Below are 19,810 nucleotides of genomic sequence, written 5' to 3'. Positions count from 1 at the left end.
GTGAAAACCATTGTGCATCAAATATAGCGGTAACAACAGTTTGGGTTGCTAGGTAACCACACACTGTGACTTAAAAATCAGGTGGTTTTGAAAACTTTTTCGAGAAACATTAAAGAAGACCTACCATGAAAAATTTACTTTTTTCATGTTTTTATACTTTCAGTTGGTTCTCAAAGCACTTAAAGAAAACATCCAGCCACTATTAATCAATAAGTTAATGTTTTATGAATTGTTTCAAAAATCTCATATTGAGCCGTTACCTAGTAACCTAAGCTGAACTCCAGCACATTTGGTCAGCTGGTTTTACGGCTGTATGCGCTGTACAATGGCTACTGGAAATGACAGGTATTCATTTGTTGACTTACTGTCCAGAAACCGCTTGCGTCATTTTTGTTGGTTGTGTAGAAGGCTCTACTAATGCTTTTCTAAGTGTATAACTGCTCACCTGTAGCAGCCATTTTCATGTGAAAATGTAAACATTGAGTTGGGGGCGTGGCCAGCAGCAGCTTATTTGGATTTAAAGTGACAAGACGTCTTAAAACGGTTCAGTCTGAAAGGAGATAAAGATTAAAATGAAGTTTATAGGTCATTTTTAATTTATGGACAAAAAATGGTTTTTGATGTTTTCAGTAGCAGTCGAGATCCAATCAGAAGTGCATAAGGTGAATTTTACGTAACAAATCCCTTTCAGAATAAAACATTTAGTTTATGTGGTGGCAGAACGTGCACCGTGTTGTTCCGTGGTAATCTAAGCTCACTGTGCCCCGCTGGGTGCAGACAGGTTTATGTTTGACATGATTAAGCGCTCTCCCTCTGCGCGCTGACATGGCTTCCGGCTGCCCTCCTCTCCCCAGCAAACGGTTTGTTTGACAGCTTGTGGAAAACATGGTGTGCCCCCTGCTTCCCTGACTCTCCGCTCAGGGACTCGGGTTTCAGATGCTCAAAGCCGATCTCACAATCCTTTTCTTCTCTTTTTTACCTCATATTTTATGCTGCTGCTTTGGGACGTCGCCGTTGGATCTCACCTCATGAGATCTCAGCCCACACCTGGCGAAACGCAGACTGCAACCTTTTTTCTTTCTTTCCCCTGAGAGTTTCCTGAGCTTCTACCCTTTTACTTTTGATTTCTGCCTTTTACAAAGATGTTTTACCTTCTGACTTCTTTTATCAGCCAGTCTGAAAAGTTCACTGACAAGTACATCAAAAGGCATTTAAATCATAAAAAAATAGACTCCTGTGATGTACAAAACACCTATATCGCCTATATTTGTGTTGCTTCAACTATAAATGGAGAAAAAACTTGATGCTGCAATTAAATAAGAAAAACAGTGAATGGATATTCTGAAGTTGCCCTTTACTCCTATAATGTTGCAAATCTAAAAGAGAAGTTAGTAACTGAACTTTAAAGGTTAACATCTCTGATACCTTCATAATGAGCTGAAAGATTATCGTTTTTGCAAATCAATCATCAGCCAACAAAATTTGGCCTTATTCCTCAAAAAATACCACTTCGAATCAGTTTCTGCAAAAATAACGACAAATAAATAAAAATATAACATAAAATAAGTGCACAAGCAAAACAAGCTAAAAATGTTTAGCCTGAGTTTCCATAAATGCAAGTTTTTCTGTGGATTTAAGGATAAAATTCATAGAAATGTTTCCAGACATTTGGTGACACTCGCTGTGTTTTCATTACAAATATGTGCAAAACTTTATTTTCCACTAATATTGGCAAAACACAAATTTCCAATAGCTGTTTCTCCATTAAATAAGAAATGTGACGCAGCGCCATCTTCCTCCAACCACTTCCTGATGTTGTCTTTGTCATTTCTGCCAGTAGTAACTTCCTGTTGTTGATCATGTGACTAATGTGACACAAAAAGTGTTAAACCAGTTTGATAAATCACACTGGTTTATGGCCAAATAAAATCAGACCTCATCCTCGTCGCAACAATTTTTTTCAAAACTGAACTAAACTAAAATTTCTGTGTTTATTTGTGGAATTATTCTGAGGTGAAGGTTCTGACCTTTGGGGTAAATGGAGTGTGTCGAACTACGGAAAATAATAAATATGAAACCAACGTTGCAAATAGCAACATGGAAAGCATAATAAGGTGGCAAAGATGCAATTTTATGCTTAAAGTGCAAGAATTAAAACAAACCAGTTAACACCATGTACATATTTAAAGTTGATGTATTGTTAGAATAGGTCTAAGGTCTACACAAAACATAATTATTACACTTTTTGCACAAAATCATTCTCAGATAAGAAATTTATAATCTGCTCAGTTCTGCCTGTTTTCAGCTGCTTTAGAGCGTCATGTCACTTTAAATCCAGATATTCTGCTGCTGGCCACGCCTCCAGCTCAACGTTTACCATCATATGTGAAAATGGCTGCAAACAGATCCACAGTCAGACAAGTGTACATCTTCGAAAAGCAGAAGTGGAGCCTCCTTCACAGCCAACAAGAATGCAGTAAGTGGTTTCTGGACGGTATGTCAACAACCAAACACTTTTCTTTTCCAGCAGCCATTGAGAATATCTGGAGGTGAAACCAGCTGACCAAACACTCTTGACATCCATTTGGGTTGCTAGGTAACCGACTGGGGTTGCCAGGTAACGGCGTAGCGCTGTTTTGTTTGTGTCAATATATTCTGGATGTTTTCTAAATGCCTCATTGTCCAGACACCAAAAACTTCAACTTACTGCCAAAACAAAGAAAAAAAACTGCTTCAATAACTAATGAAAACTAAAACTAAAATCAACTGATAATAACTCACAAAAGGCAGAAAACGCACTCTAAAAACTAATTAAAACTGAATTAGAAAAGCAGAAAGTCACAACAAAATAAAGCGAAACTAAAATGAAAAACTCCAAACTAGGACAACCATGACACAAACAGAGCTAACAAGACTTTTTATTGATTCACAAAACTTTTTCATCTTTCTCTGTCATGCAAAAATAAAAACGGAATCTGAACAAAAATAATGTGAAGCGATTAATCAGATTAATCAGGATTAATTGATAATTGAAGTAATTGTTAACTAATTTAGTAATTGATTAACTAGAGTATACAAATTCATAAAAGCACATTAAGAGCAGAAATGAAGCCAGAACTAGAGAAAATAAATATATATTTTACATTTAAGATAAAAAAAACTCCTCTGCTAAAAATCTTATAGTTTCTTAAATAAGCGGTTATATCTGTGATTAACTAATCTATATGTAGCATTAAATGAGAAGTGAGTAAAAACAATGATCTTTTATGTTATTGTTTTATTACATAGGATTTCTTTGTGTCATTGTTACGGTGGAAGAAAATTAACTTGCTGTGTGTGAAATAATTTGTGGGCCTTGCAGAAAGTACCGGGTCAAATGGGAACATGGAAGCAGAACAATCTGAAAGCGAGCAGTGAAAAGGAGGAACAGTGAGCGCCAATCGAGAGAAAACAGCCAAAACCACTTAATGGCAGCAAGATAAAGCCGAGAACACGGACAAAAGAGAGCGGCTTGTTTTCCCTGGCCGACAGACAATGGCACGACGCAGCCCGCTTTAAATTTTTATGAGCACAAGGTGCTTCAATGACTGTTTTAATTAAACATAAATTCATCTTATTAGAACTCAAATTGGACGGCCTCTGCAGTAGAAGGCACGTTTTTTGCGTTTTATTTTTTTTCCCGGGGTTTTTCTGCTGCTGGAGGCCAAAGGCAATCAGGCTTTCTGCGGCAGCCAGAGGCAGATTAATCTAGCAGAGCCTCCAGAGTGCAGGATCCATTAGACTGTATCAGGACCAGGCAGCAAAAGTCACACTGCTGGGCTTCTTTTGGCCGCTTTGCTTTGGAGGATTGGCGGGTTTTGCTTTTCATTTGCCTGCTCTGCTGTCGGGGTTATGCCAGAAACACCAAACCAAGACTTCAGATGCACCTCCAGAAAACCCCAAGAGGGAAAAATAAAAAGAATATCTGAACCTCGTCCCTTCAGCAGAGGAATGTAGCAGATTAAATCAATCAAGTAATTAATCACTTCTATTTGTTTCCATAAAATCGTTCAAATTGTAAGTTTTAGTTCAAATATCTAAGACAGAACTAACTTATAAGTAACTTTTCAGTCAATAACGCCTCAATATTAAAAAGTTTTAGATCATTTCACTGTTAACAGTCCACGGGCCGTTACCTAGCAACCCAAGAGGATCTCCAGCATGTGTGGTCAGCTGTTGTCACTGCAAAAAACACAAAATCTTACCAAGTATTTTTTGTCTAGTTTGTAGTGGAAATATCTTAGTTCACTTGAAATAACACAAAAACCAAAATACAAATAACTTTACAACAAAATATGAGCTTGTTTTCAGTCAGCTGTTTATTAATGTTGATGAACAAGTTCCAGTTCCACTGAACAAGTTCCAGTTCCACTGAACAAGTTCCAGTTCCACTTTATTTATTACAACACATTTTTCAAATGATAAGTGAAATAGATTCTAAATTCTGACTTTAATTTCAAAATCCAGATTTTTGATTTTTTTCTCAGACTTTTGATTCATTTTTCCAGATTTTTTTCCCTCAGAATTGTTTTTTTTTTCTCAGTATTCTGACTTTTGGTTCAAGTTTTTTTTTTTCCAAAGGCTCTAATTCTCTTCCATTCTTCTGATTGCCTTAATATGTGTTGATATTTTGTTTTTTTACTAAACACTCCTGCAGACAGTAATTACACCGTAAAAAATGTAGTTTTCTGGAGTTTCTTCCCTTTCTGAGATAAATAGATGAGGTTTCTCGGTCAGACACGGCGTCCATTTGAAATCCCTCTGCCTTCCAGTCGCTGGCCGCTCTGCCTCCTCTCTGCCTCCTCTCTGCACCTCCGACTTTCTAAAAGCTTTCTTTCTCTCCAGCCAGTCACATTTCTTCATACTATCTCTTCCCCAGACCATCCACTGGATTTTCACTCTTCTGGGAAGTTACTCGGGTCAGAACCCGGCCAGCTGCAATCTGGAAACACCGGTGAACAGAGACGGAGGCTCACATAAAGGCCAGGTTTTCCTCCACGATAAAACACCGCTTGTGCCTCTGATCTGATACCATCCAACTTGACCTATAAATGTACTTGAGAAAGAAACGTATCTTGTCGTCTGGAGAGGCTGCGTTGCCAGATATGAGTTTAAACCTCCCTGCAGGGACAGAAATTTAAATCTGACATTAGGACCTCAGTGAGATAGAAGCGATATTGCTTCTTATTTGGCATTTGGTGTCTGAACAATGCAAAGCATCAGCAGGAGAGGTAGCGAGGCATTTCTGAATCATCTGCCGGAAACAAAATAAAAAGAATGAGGAATACATTTATGTTAATTGGTGAATGTTTTGGGGATTGCTAATGAATGTTTTCTGAATCAAACGGAAAACCTTTTATCACAGCAGATTTTTCTTAGTACATTTTGATTTAGTTCTAATAATTATTAAATTATTTTGGTCACAAATTAAATCACACGATTACCCATTGACGAGGAAGTTCAGCTCTTACTTGTTTTGCTCTACCTGGTGTTATTACTTTGCATATTAAAATAAAAATAACAATAATTACTCCTCTAAACACGCTTGGATTGCTGTTGCAGATTTACACAGTAAAGATTATTCGACTGAAACTACTACACATTATTTTCCTTGTACATCAACAAATTTACTGGGAGAAAGGACTTTAATGCTTATTTTAGTAATCAATTAATCAATTGTTCTGACGATTAATCGATAAATCTGATAAAGGATTTTTTTGTTTGTTTTAGTTTGCCTTAATTCTAGAACTTTAGAAATACATTAAAGATTCAAATAAACAATTAAGTTCCTCTTTTTAATAAGAAAATAAACATTTTATTCCCTAAAGATCAATTTCATATAATTTCTTTAGTGAATTTGAACCAAGTGAATCTAAAACGGTCATTTAAAGACTTTTAGTTGACACTGCAAAACACTAAATTTTATCAAGAATTTTTGTTTCAGTTTTAGAGAAAATATTTAAAACTAAATATCTTAGTTTTACCTTAGTTTAAATGTACTAACTTAAACTTTTCTTTTTTTTCTGTCATGTAAAAATCCCAGAATCTGAACAAAAATAGATAATCTGAAGCGATTAATGTGATCACACATGATCAATTGATTATTGAAATGATCGTCAACAATAGATCGATCGATTAACTGAAGTATATAGACTTAAAAATACATATTCAGAGCAGAAATTAAGCCAGAACTAAACAAAATAAATATGCATTTTACATTTGTATAAAGGACTCTCTGAATTTAATTGTTTTTATTTTACTTTTTGTATCCCAGCTCAAACAGTCCAAAGATAGTTTTTCATTTATGATCAACCTGGTGTTCAAACGTATCAGAAGGAGTGATAGTTAGAAAATCCTAGACAGACTTTCATGTTTTTCTGAGATAAAACTCCCTTTCATACCTCAGTAAACAGGATTCAGTGCCTCATCCTCCCAGCGGTACAAGCAGCGCCTGGGAGTAAAAAGCAATGTTCCTGCCTGCATCTCAGGTAGAGACAAGACAGCCAGCAGCACATGAAGCTTACGAGCCGAGAGTCACTGAACTGAGAGACGGAGGAGCAGCAAACGACTGAAGATTACTGTTTAGGTTTTCTTTATTGTCCTTGATGTTGACCCATACTAAGTCAATGGGCGAAACAAAACATGTTCATTATATGTTTTGCTGAAAGCAAAACAAACAGCAGTAAAACCAGCTAACCAAACATTCTGGAACTCCACTTGGGTTGCTGGGTAACGGGTGGAGTTCCGCTGGGGTTGCTAGGTAACGGGTGGAGTTCCGCTGGGGTTGCTGGGTAACGGGTGGAGTTCCGCTGGGGTTGCCAGGTAACGGGTGGAGTTCCACTGGGGTTGCCAGGTAATGGGCTGGGCGCTTCACCAGGTGAAAGGTCAGTGCCTGCTGATTTGTGACTTTACATTCCAGAGATTTCTGAAGCCGCTTATTTTTTCAGACTCCAAAAGATATTAACTTACTGTCAAAAACTGGTGGTTGATTTTTTTTTTCAAGCGTTTGGGTTGTTGTTAGAAGCAGAACAACAACCCAAGCGCTTGGGCTCGTAATTTGTTAGTTTTACCTCTCCTCCCAAACATCTTAACTTTACAAAGGCACCAAAAGTTTGCATTTTGTTCAGATAACTGGAGCTATTCTTAATTTGCTTTATGCATTACTTCTAAAATCCAGTAGGGCTTAACTCTGATTTATCTGCTATTGTATCAATCTGTGGTATTCAATTTAGTTCAGTTTGGTTCAATTTAAAGTATGAAAGATAATAAATTCCAAAGAGAAGTTAAATGTTTTACGTGATGCTGGCTTCCTGTGGGAGTACGATCTTTTCTCTTCAGTCCAGTTTGTTGTCCACATGAACATTGAGTTATTTCTTCTGCCATGATGATAAACAGTGTTTGTCATTTTGTCAAAGAGTCACCAAAACCCATCCAGCATTTATCAGCTCGCCTGTTCCTTCTCTGGTTAACATAACAGTTCAATCAGAAATATTCTCATTTGCGTTACTCTGGCAACCTTTCATGCTACTGTTAGTAGCATAACAGGTTTCTGTGATGAATCCAATTGCTTTTCCTGAAACACAATGATGTCCCTTTTGAAGTCCATTAGCGTCATTTGTGGGTAAGAGTCTATTCTCACAACTGTTTTTATTTTGACAAATTGTGGCCGTATGTAGATTTCTTCTGTTGTTCTGGTCTTGTTAGCACCTAGTTAATGTCTTAATTTCACTGTCTGTCTTTACCACTGGACATGACAAAGACACTTTTCACATTTTGCATGTTTTTGTAATTTCATTTCGTTCTCTACTGCTTCTAAAATCAGCTCTTAAATTACTTTTTGGGCAATAAGTTCATGTTTTTTTTATTTTGTTTGTTTCTGGAAAATGAGCAGTTTCAAAAACCTCCAGAATGTCAACAAATCAGCATGCACCGTTACCTAGCAACCTCAACCGCATTCCGCCCGTTACCTAGCAACCTCAACCGCATTCCGCCCGTTACCTAGCAACCCAAGCTCAGCTGCAGCACATTTGTTCAGCTGGTCTTACTGCTGTACAATGGCTGCTGGAAAAGACAAGTGTTTTGTTGCTGACCTACCATCCAGAAACCACTCACTGCATTTTTGTCATTTGTGCAGGAGGCTCCACTTTTGCTTTTTAAAGATGTATGGTTGTATTTTTGCACATCTTTTTGCTGATGTTTTCACATGCGAGTGTAAACGTTAAGTTGGTGGGCGTGGCCATCAGCTTATTTGGATTTAAAATGAAAAGACACCCTAAAACAGACCAGTAGGGAAAAACAGACTAGACTAAAATCTCAGTGACTAATAACGACTTTGAGTAAAAAATGTAATTAACATGTTGGTGTACAGCCCATAAGCCTGTGGGACTGTTTTTAGAGAAACATTCGTAGAGCCTCCTACACAAATAACAAGAATGCAGCAAGTGGTTTCTGGGTGGTAAATCAATCACAAAACCCCTTTATTTTCCAGCAGCCATTGTACAGTGGCAAAACCAGCTGACCAGATGTGCTGCAGCTCAGCTTAGTTTGCTAGGCAACCATGCAGGAATTTGAAATGACACTAAAACACATAAACATATTGCCATAACATGGCGCTTTGGCTGTTTTTAAACCCAAATATAAATACATTTGGACCTTTTATGCAAATTTTGCATAATACTGAAAATTTAAACTGTGAAAAATTCACTGAATAAAACTGCTTCACTCTTATTGGGTTCATCTGTGGTTCATCTGCTTTTAACTGGACGGATCACTGAGTGGAACAAACTACCCCTCGGCTGTGAGTGTTTTGTGTGTTTCTCTCCAAACTCTCCTTCACTCTCCCTCCCTCATCTCACCCCAAAAACCTCACATTTTCTCTGCCAGAAGCTCCCAAGCATGATAAACATTGTTTCTGAGTTGTTATGGCAGCCATTTTTGTATTTTGTTATGTTTCTCCCCCTGGATGTGTGCACAATCTGCCTGTCGTTTAAGGTAAATGTGTTAATGTGCAGCCATGGGTAAGATGTCTGGTCTTTTCCAGTTGTTATGGTTAATATGTTCTGCTTTTTGAATCATGTTTTTGCTTATTACTGAAACCTGTGCTCAGCTTCTGTATCCTGACCTTTTCCACTGAAAATTATTTCAACAATGCAGACTGTGTTCTGGCAATACAAATTACAGACTAAACGAACTCCAAGGGTGTAAATCAATGAGGCAAAGAAAATATTTAGCTCTGTTTGTAACCTTCACATCTGACCTTTACCTGTGATCTTTTAATATTATTCACAGAAAAATGTTCCAGTTCTCTGTCGTCTCGTTTCTCTGCCAAATTTACTGTCTACATTTGTAATCTTTCTATTCTTATCCCTCTTTAAACATTTATTGCCTTTAACCATGTCACTGTGACTCAGCGAAGGGCACAGAACAAGGATAAACTGTGCCAATAATCTTGTAAAGACAGAATAAAACGAAAAACAGAGACAAATTTGAAGGATTTTATACGGGAAGCTAATAAAACCAAGTAAAATGCATTCTAAACATTTACATTTTGTCACAATGCATCATATTCTAAGTAAATTAATAAAACCTCTGAGATAATTACACTGTTTTTTTCAGCATGTGGATGAATAATAGAATAATAAATAACAATTTGAGGAAGAGGAAGAGCTGCTTCTACAATAAATCATTGGTTTAAAAAAATTATCTTATTTGTTCTTGGTGTTGGAACTCTGGTTGCCAGGTGACGGGTTTGGATTCCGCCGGGGTCACGAGGTCAGCGCAGTGATGTCACTAGGTCAGGGCAGTGATGTCACTAGGTCAGGGCAGTGATGTCACTAGGTCAGGGCAGTGATGTCACTAGGTCAGGGCAGTGATGTCACTAGGTCAGGGCAGTGATGTCACTATGTCAGGGCAGTGATGTCACTAGGTCAGGGCAGTGATGTCACTAGGTCAGAGATTTGTGATGTCACTTTTGGGAGTGTTTTTGAAATGGCTCATTTTTCAGACCTTGTTGTTTTTAGCAGCAGCAGAAACACAAACTTTAGCACAAAAATGTGAAAGTTGTGATTTTCTTTTTAGGCGTTACTAACACTATAAAAACCGTAATCAGACAAAAGATGTCTTATTTAATCGCCTGTTTCACAAAACATTAAAGATGCCAATGAACAACTAAATTTTAGTGGAATAAAACATTTTCATCAATAATAATGAATCATACAACCAAAACAAGCTTCTAAATTTGTTTTTAGTTTTGTCATTTTTCAAGTTACTAAAATATTTGCAATATAAACTCTATAAAAATCAATAAACTAGACCAAAAATACTTGGTAAGACTTTTAGTTTTTACAGTGAAGAGAAAGCGTTTATCTTAAATGCAAAATAGTTTCAGTTTTGTCTTTATTTCTGCTTTATTGATTCACAGGTTTTTCATCATTTGGCCTTTTTTAGGTTTATATTCCAATTAATGATTAACTTTATTTGATTACTAGTTTACAATTATCTCAACAATCAATAAATCATAATTAATCCCTTTAATTTTAGCTCCTTTTGACAGTTATACTCAATTTCTGTTGGGTTTTTTTCCTATAATGTCCCAATAAATGAACTGAAATAATTAAAGGGGCAGGAATATTTTCAGCAAGGCATCATTTTCTAAACAAGAGTGAAAATATTTGGAAATATTTGAACGTATATGTGTTTGCTTTGCTTTTTGTCGCCCAGCTCAAACAATTGAAGGATGTTTTTGTGTTTGAATGGAGTGGAAATGTGAAACACTTGTTTGGTTTCTTTAATATTTAATCCCCTGTGTGTCTCTGAGTCAGGCTGGAATATAAACCGCCGTCCGTATCGGAGACACAGGAGGACTGCGTTGGAGGAGTCATATCTATACATTGACCAAAATGTCAGCAAGTCATGCACATAACTCAAATCTGCATAATTTATGTACTGTGTTGTCTTTGTCATCCCAACCTTAGATATGGACATAAAATCTGTTTTTTTCTCAGATAAAACAGAAACGTATTGAGACTTTGTTTTAAGCATTCATCCATTTTACCTCTCATCCTTTCAGAATAAACACAAATTCAGCTCTGGAAGAAACAACCACGTAAAATGACCAGTTTCTCTTACAGTGAAATGAACATCTGTGAACTACTGACTGCATATCCGCAAAACTCAAAGCAGAAATTTAACTGAAAATGAAAAACGGTAAAAATAATAAAAAAGTTGCAGTGCTTTCAGATAATGCCAAGAAAACAAGTTAATGTTCGTTTGTAAACAATAATACTCATAATTTTACTCAGGAAGAGTTCAGAAACCAGCATTTGGTGGAATAACAGTCAGGTTTTCAGTGCAGCATCTTCATGTGATTCTTGAATATTAGCATATATTTTTATTTATTTGGACCAAAACAGTCACCCCCCACTGTTTGGCTTGTTGTTTTTCCGTCTGTTTGAATCAAAACATTTGAATCTGGATGCCTCAGTTTGTATTTCCAAGCGGTGGTTTGGGTTTCGCCTGTTGTGTCTTATTGCCCTTCAGCGCCGCTATCAGCAGCTCCAGCGATCCGTTTCTGCGTCTGTTTGCGCCGCTGTCACTCACTCTGTTTACGCTCCGCTGTGGCCTTGCTCCTCACGCTCGCCGAGAAGTGACAGGCCCCATCTTCTGAGGTTAAATGCGTCGTGACCTTTCGGTTCTCCTGCTCCAGACGGCCGGATGTTACCGCCAGCAGTTTCCCCGACGAAGCTGATCTACAGCGACGGCGCCGGTTTGGGTTCATGTTTTCTTACCGTCTTTGGAATAAAATTATGATTTTATTGAACAAACAACCGAAATGATGGAATTGGAAAAAGATGTAGAGATTATATGATGAACGTCTAAGTTTCTGTTTCTATGTTCCTGGTTGTTTGCATCATATATAAATATGATGCAAATATATATATATAAAAAATTCCCTTCTCACCCACCGCGGGTGGTTCTTATCCTCTGAGCTCGGGTCCTCTACCAGAGGGTCCTGCAGTATCTTGGCTGTGCCAAGGACTGCACATTTCTGGACTGAGATGTCTGATGTTGTTCCTGGGATCTGTTGTAGCCACTGCTCCAGTTTGGGGGTTACTGCCCCGAGGGCCCCGATGACCACAGGCACCACTGTGGTCTTCACCTTCCAGGCCCTCTCCAGTTCCTCCCTGAGGCCCTGGTATTTCTCCAGTTTCTCGTGCTCCTTTTTCCTGATGTTGCAATCACTTGGTATTGCTACATCTACCACAACGGCTTTCCTCTGTTGTTTATCCACTACGACAATGTCTGGTTGGTTCGCCATTACCATTTTGTCTGTCTGGATCTGGATGTCCCACAGGATCTTAGCTCTGGCGTTCTCCACCACCTTTGGGGTGTTTCCCACTTTGATCTTGGGGTTTCCAGTCCATATTCTGCACAGATGTTTCTGTAGACTATGCCTGCCACTTGGTTATGTCGTTCCATGTACGCTTTCCCTGCCAGTATCTTGCACTCTGCTGTTATGTGCTGGACTGTCTCAGGGGCCTCCTTGCACAACCTACACCTTGGGTCTTGTCTGGTGTGGTAGATCTGGGCCTCTATTGCTCTGGTGTTTAGGGCCTGTTCCTGGGCGGCCAGGATGAGGGCCTCTGTGCTGTCCTTGAGTCCAGCTTTTTCCAGCCATTGGTAGGATTTACTGATATCAGCCACTTGGGTTATTTGCTGGTGGTACATCCCATGTAGGGGCTTGTCCTCCCATGATGGTATCTCTGGCACCTCAACCTCTGTTCCCTGTTGTCTGAGACATTCACTGAGCACATTGTCTGTTGAGGCTTTGTCCCTGATGTATTTATGGATCTTGGTTGTTTCGTCCTGGACAGTGGTTCTCACACTCACTAGTCCTCTGCCTCCGTCCTTGCGGCTCGTGTACAGTCTCAGGGTGCTGTATTTGGGATGGAACCCTCCATGCATGGTTAGTAGTTTTCTGGTCTTAATATCTGTGGATTTTATCTCCTCCTTTGGCCAGCTGATTATTCCAGCAGGGTATCTGATTACTGGCAGGGCATAGCTGTTTATCGCACGGATTTTGTTCTTGCCATTGAGCTGGCTTCTCAGGACTTGCCTTATTCGTTGGAGGTATTTAGCTGTGGCTCCTTTTCTTTGTGGCCTCATCGAGGTTGCCATTTACTTGTGGTATACCTAGGTACTTGTAACTGTCCTCTATGTCTGCTATATATATATATATATATATATATATATATATATATATATATATATATATATATATATATATATATATATATATATATATATATATATATATATATATATATATATATATATATATATATATATATAGGAGGAGATAAAAGCCACAGATATTAAGACTAGAAAGCTACTAACAATGCATGGAGGGTTCCACCCCAAATCCAGCACCCTGAGACTGTACACGAGCCGCAAGGAAGGAGGCAGAGGACTAGTGAGTGTGAGAACCACTGTCCAGGACGAAACAACTAAGATCCATAAATACATCAGGGACAAAGCCTCAACAGACAATGTGCTCAGTGAATGTCTCAGACAACAGGGAACGGAGGTTGAGGTGCCAGAGATACCATCATGGGAGGACAAGCCCCTACATGGGATGTACCACCAGCAAATAACCCAAGTGGCTGATATCAGTAAATCCTACCAATGGCTGGAAAAAGCTGGACTCAAGGACAGCACAGAGGCCCTCATCCTGGCCGCCCAGGAACAGGCCCTAAACACCAGAGCAATAGAGGCCCAGATCTACCACACCAGACAAGACCCAAGGTGTAGGTTGTGCAAGGAGGCCCCTGAGACAATCCAGCACATCACAGCAGGTGCAAGATACTGGCAGGGAAAGCGTACATGGAGCGACATAACCAAGTGGCAGGCATAGTGTACAGAAACATCTGTGCAGAATATGGACTGGAAACCCTGAGATCAAAGTGGGAAACACCCCCAAAGGTGGTGGAGAACGCCAGAGCTAAGATCCTGTGGGACTTCCAGATCCAGACAGACAAAATGGTAATGGTGAACCAACCAGACATTGTCGTAGTGGATAAACAACAGAGGAAAGCCGTTGTGGTAGATGTAGCAATACCAAGTGATTGCAACATCAGGAAAAAGGAGCATGAGAACCTGGAGAAATACCAGGGCCTCAGGGAAGAACTGGAGAAGGCCTGGAAGGTGAAGACCACAGTGGTGCCTGTGGTCATCGGGGCCCTCGGGCAGTAACCCCCAAACTGGAGCAGTGGCTACAACAGATCCCAGGAACAACATCAGACATCTCAGTCCAGAAATGTGCAGTCCTTGGCACAGCCAAGATACTGCAGGACCCTCTGGTAGAGGACCCGAGCTCAGAGGATAAGAACCACCCGCGGTGGGTGAGAAGGGAATTTATATATATATATATATATATATATATATATATATATATATATATATATATATATATATATATAGTATGTACATAGACCTATATATGTGTTTAATTCATACATAGTTATTTATGAACTAAAATTACATAATTCATTTATAATTTTTTATTTAAATAAATACTGAAAAGTCAAATATGTGACAGAAACAAACCCACAGAAATTTAATCTAAAAACTTTCTACAAATAACTTAAAAATGTGTGAATTTCAGAAGAAAACATTTTTACTTTGGACATTTTCTGTGTTTCAAAAGTGGAAACTTAGCTTGAAAAATTGTTGAATTTGAGATTTATTTCATGAACTTTCTGGGGAAAAAATGAGCAGATTTCAGAGTTTCAGAAGTCTGATTTAATTGTAAAATAATGAGTGATTAATAAAAATGGATGAACATCACTTAGTAGTTTTCTTCCAATTCATAAAAAAGTCCAGATGAATCCACCAAAGTTTAGGGTTGTGATATAACAAAGTGTGAATATTCTAAGGTATTTTACTCTGTTGGCTGTTTCAATCCAACACTTAATAATTCATATCAGTTTATTGTTTTCTGTGCTAAAGCTGCAGTAACACATCAGTGTCTGTTTTACCTCCAGCTGATGTTTGGAAAAGCAAACAGAGATGAGAAGCCATATTGATTTTCACAACATATTATTTCATCTTTTATTTATTCATAATTTTTATTTCTCCTGAAAACAGATTCATCCAGTCCTCTCAACACATTTTCAACATAATAATAATAATAATAATTTAACCCAAAATGAACTGAATCTGGTGAATGTGCATCTTATGGTCCGTCGTTTTCAGGGCTTCCAGAAATGTGATTTAAATCAAACTTTTCCTGCAAATCCATCCAATCTGCCAATAACTTTTTCCCACATGAACACATTAATCAACAAGCACATAAAAAACCCATTAAAATCAATATTTGCTGTTTATGTAATATCAATGTGACCCGGTTCTGCTGCTTCGGCGTTATTGTTGTAGCTACAACATGTAGACACCGCAGACCAGCACTTTTATTTTTATGCAAATGAAGCGTTTTTAGTCTTGCTTATTATTTTTACTCTGGCACAGAGAAACATGGGAGCAACGGCAGAGAGACGGAGAGAAAACAGACATTTTAATGGCTTTACATCTCTGCAGGTTTCAGTCCAGTTGCTTCAGGTTTGCTTTTTTTCCACAATGTCACAAAAGATCCTTTCACAATAGTTCCCATCATCCAGAAAAAAACTGTTTTTGATGGATAAATTATTTTTTTTATGTTAGTCTGTTGTAGGTCCCTCCTTTCTTCTGAAAGATGCATGCTTCAGTCTTTAAGATGGCTTTTCTGCATGTTTCCAAACAAATCGGCCAAATAAAATAACCTGTTATCATCCGAACCTCTTTGGAAGATGAAGATTTTAAATCTAAATGTGTCAACAAAGATACAGTTTCCATAATTCAATTCATAAACTCATAGTAATATATTTTTGGTATTTATAATTATGGGTTACAGTTAAAGAAAACCCCAAAACTCCCTTCTCCAATAGATATAAATATGATATAAGACAAATAAAGAGTGATTTTTTTTTTAAAAAAATGCTTTGTTATGGCCGATGGACAGTTCACTGCAAAAACACAAAATCTTCAAATAAAACAAAAATAACTAACAAGCAGATTTTTAACAAGATGTAGCTTATTAGCTTATTTTAATTAAATAATTACAGGGTAAAATTGTTCCATTTGCAGATGTATTCATTCAGATCATGGAAATATAAATTATAAATTCGAACCATTGAAATAATAGTTTTATTTTGTATTTTTCAATATAAAAAGAATTACTGTCAAGCTCATATCTTGCTGCAAAGTTACTTTTCAGCAATATTTTTCTTATTGAATTAGAAACTAGACAGAAAATATTCTGCAGCATTTTTGCAGTGTCCTCAGATGTGTTATCTTTCTTTCAATGAATCTTTCAGGTTCTGAAGGAAGAGTAGAAAATTAAACTTCCTAAAGGTCGATAGTCTGTGATGATTTGTGGCGCCGTTTCGGGTCCAGCGGGTTTCATCAAGCCCAAAGTCAGCAGCACAGCCAGGAAGTTTAAGATCTTCATCCTCCCCTCTGCTGACAAACTGTATCTAGACGCCAGAACTTGGTGCCGGTCCAAAACGGCACCAAATCTGCTGCAATGATCACAAAGATACTGGGATCAATACGACAGATCACTGGGTTAGCTTAGAGCTAGCTGCTGCAACCTAGCGGTGCGATCATTACGGCAGATCACCGGGTTAGCTTAGAGCTAGCTGCTGCAAGCTAGCTGTGTGATCTTTAAAGCAGATCACCAGGTTAGCTTAGAGCTAGCTGCTTCAAGCTAGCTGTGTAATCATTACGGCAGATCACCGGGTTAGCTTAGAGCTAGCTGCTTCAAGCTAGCTGTGTAATCATTACGGCAGATCACCGGGTTAGCTTAGAGCTAGCTGCTGCAAGCTAGCTGTGTAATCATTACGGCAGATCACCGGGTTAGCTTAGAGCTAGCTGCTGCAAGCTAGCTGTGTAATCATTACGGCAGATCACCGGGTTAGCTTAGAGCTAGCTGCTTCAAGCTAGCTGTGTAATCATTAAGGCAGATCACCGGGTTAGCTTAGAGCTAGCTGCTGCAAACTAATCGTGTGATCATTACAGGAGATCACACAGTTAGCTTAAAGCTAGCTGTTAAATATTTAGTTTGAAGCTAAATATTTAGCAAGCTAAATATGTAGTTAGCTATAATGTTAAAAGCCTTAAGCTTCCATCTGAATAATTAGTAGTCAGTGAAAAGCTAAATATTTAGCCTGATAAACTAATAGTATTAAGAGAACAAAGTCATAATATTAAGACTTTATTGTCATAATAATTTTTAAATGGATTTGTTTAGTGTGTCCTTGATGCTGCGGCTTCGGCTCCACAAAGAGGATTTGCGTTTGAGGTTTTCTTTGACTCTCAGTCAGAATCATCAGAACTAAGAAAAATAAATACTGGAAAAGTTTAAACTATATTTAATCTCAAAGCGCTGCAGAAACTCTTACTGCAATAAATCTGTTTCACATACATGATGTGCACCATGACAACTGTTGATAGAAAAAAGTTCATTACCACCCCAAAAATATCTGAAATTTTCTGATTAATTTTGAAAAGTTTGAGTGTGAAAAGTCAAACAGACTTTTGGGAATTTTTGTGTTTCAGAAGTGGAATATTTGCAAGAAAAAAATTCAAATTTTGAATTTAATGTCAGAAATTTTCTAGAAAATAAAACTGATTTTTTAAAATTTTTTTAATTTTTTGTTTCAATTTGAAAATGTCAAACTTTTCAAACTCAGAAAATAAAAAAAAAGTAAATAATAACATTACCCTGATTAATATTGTTGATATTAATCAGGATATCAAAGCTTAATATTCTGATGAGTTATTTGGCAGAAATGTACTGATTTTTTTTGCCATCATGTCTCCTAGTGATCAATGACTCAAGTCAAACATCTGCTGGAAGAAATTATGAAATTTGATTTCTGAAGTCAACAAAAATCTTATAGAAAATTTAGTTAATCTCAAAATTTACAAGTTTTTATTTTTTTCTTGCAATTTTTCAACTTTTCAGACATTTCCATGTTTCTTTTAGATTTTGGAGACGAATCTAAAAGGTTCTGAGTTGTTTGGTGCAGATTTACTCCTATAATCCCTAATATTCCATGAATTGAATTACAGAAGCTGTAATCTACTGAAACATAGTTTCTGTGTCCCTAAAAGCTCCGTCTGCACTTCATGAGCTTCTGGAAAGCCTGCTTGAAGTCGTCATTGAACGCCGTGTAGATGACGGGGTTGATGAGCGAGTTCAGGTATCCCAGCCAGGTGAAGAGGTCGAACAGAACCGGACTGAACCAGCAGGTGGTGCAGATGGCGTTGACCAGCGTGCTGACGAAGAACGGCAGCCAGCAGACGATGAAGGCGCCCAGGATGATGCCCAGCGTCTTGGTCGCTTTGCGCTCCCGCGCCGCGCACAGGCGCTTCCTCTCCAGCACGCTGTCCGCCAGCTTCACCTTCACGCTGTTCATGAACACAGGCGAGCCTCCGCCTCCACCTGTGTTCCCGGCGTGCAGGTGCGCGTCCTGGTGGGAGGCAGAGTTCAGGGAGCAGAGCGAAGACCCCGCGGAGGTCTGGATGAGCTGCGCCGTGGTGAAGCGCTTCCCGGAAGCAGGCGTCTTGAAGATGCGTGAGCGCGCCGCAACGTAGATCCTCCCGTAGAGGATGACGAGAAGCACAGTGGGAACGTAGAAGGCACCGAAGGTGGAGTACAGGGTGTAGGAGATCTTCTCCGTGTTCACCACGCACTCCGTCAGCTCGCCCTGCGCTGTGGCCTGCCGCCAGAAGAGCGGCGGCATGGAGATGGAAATGGAGATCACCCAAACGACCGCCACCATCATGGCCGCCCTGCGCATCGTGCGGTGCTTGGAGTACTCCAGCGCGTCCGTGATGGCCCAGTAGCGGTCCAGCGCGATGACGCACAGGTGCAAGATGGAGGCGGTGCAGAAGGTGATGTCAGAGGAGAGCCAGATGTCGCAAACGATCTGACCGAGCGACCACGTTTTGGTGACGGTGTAGACGATGCTGATCGGCATCACCAGGATGGACACCAGCAGGTCCGTGATGGCCAGAGACCCGATCAGGAAGTTGGCCGGCGTGTGGAGCTTCCTGGTCAGGAAGATGGTGGCTATGACGAAGGCGTTGGAGAGCGCGGTTACCAAGGTAACGACGCCTAGCAGCGCGTAGAGGGAGACCTGCAGGCTGAGCAGCGTGGCCTCGGTCCACGGCGCCGCGGTCGCGTTGCTTTCCGTGACGTTTTCCATGATTTCAGTTCATAACGAGATCCGGAGGAGAACCGAATGATATTTAGAAAAGAACCGGTTCAGAACACATCACATCTGTCAGCATCTCGAATCATAAATACTTTCTCCACATCGACCGGAAGTTATCGCGATAAGCGTAATATCGTTGTTTTGACGTCATTTTCAAGTAACGGCATAATAATCTAAAATAAATAATAAACATCGTTATCTAATGAACATTTAACACTGGAACAGGAAGACATTTTAAATATCCAAAATAAATACATAAAAATATCAAAATCATCCAAATTTATTGACTCTTATACTTTAGATAATATTTGTTTTATATTTACTGTTTGTTCTGATTGTATTTGTGGACTAAATGTATCTAATTACATCATTTTAAAATTGTTTACTTTAACTTTTAAACCAACATATTCGATCCACTTCTTATTCATCTTCAAACTTGTTGACTATCTGATTTGTTT

The 19,810-nt window shown here is 38.8% G+C and overlaps 1 protein-coding gene across 1 annotated transcript; it reads right to left on the bottom strand.

Annotated features, from left to right (window-relative positions):
* Positions 1 to 17,910: 17,910 nt before the first annotated feature.
* htr1d (5-hydroxytryptamine (serotonin) receptor 1D, G protein-coupled) lies at positions 17,911 to 19,565 on the bottom strand. The gene has a single exon (XM_055053427.1). It carries the CDS (start codon positions 19,341 to 19,343, stop codon positions 18,240 to 18,242), a length of 1,104 nt encoding a protein of 367 aa, XP_054909402.1. The 5' UTR covers positions 19,344 to 19,565; the 3' UTR covers positions 17,911 to 18,239.
* Between the last annotated feature and the right edge of the window lie 245 nt (positions 19,566 to 19,810).

This window comes from Poeciliopsis prolifica, unplaced genomic scaffold (genome assembly GCF_027474105.1).
Source record: "Poeciliopsis prolifica strain line A6 unplaced genomic scaffold, Auburn_PproV2 SCAFFOLD037, whole genome shotgun sequence".
In the NCBI taxonomy this organism is placed as follows: Eukaryota; Metazoa; Chordata; class Actinopteri; order Cyprinodontiformes; family Poeciliidae; genus Poeciliopsis; species Poeciliopsis prolifica.
This window is presented reverse-complemented; position numbering and strand designations above follow the sequence as displayed.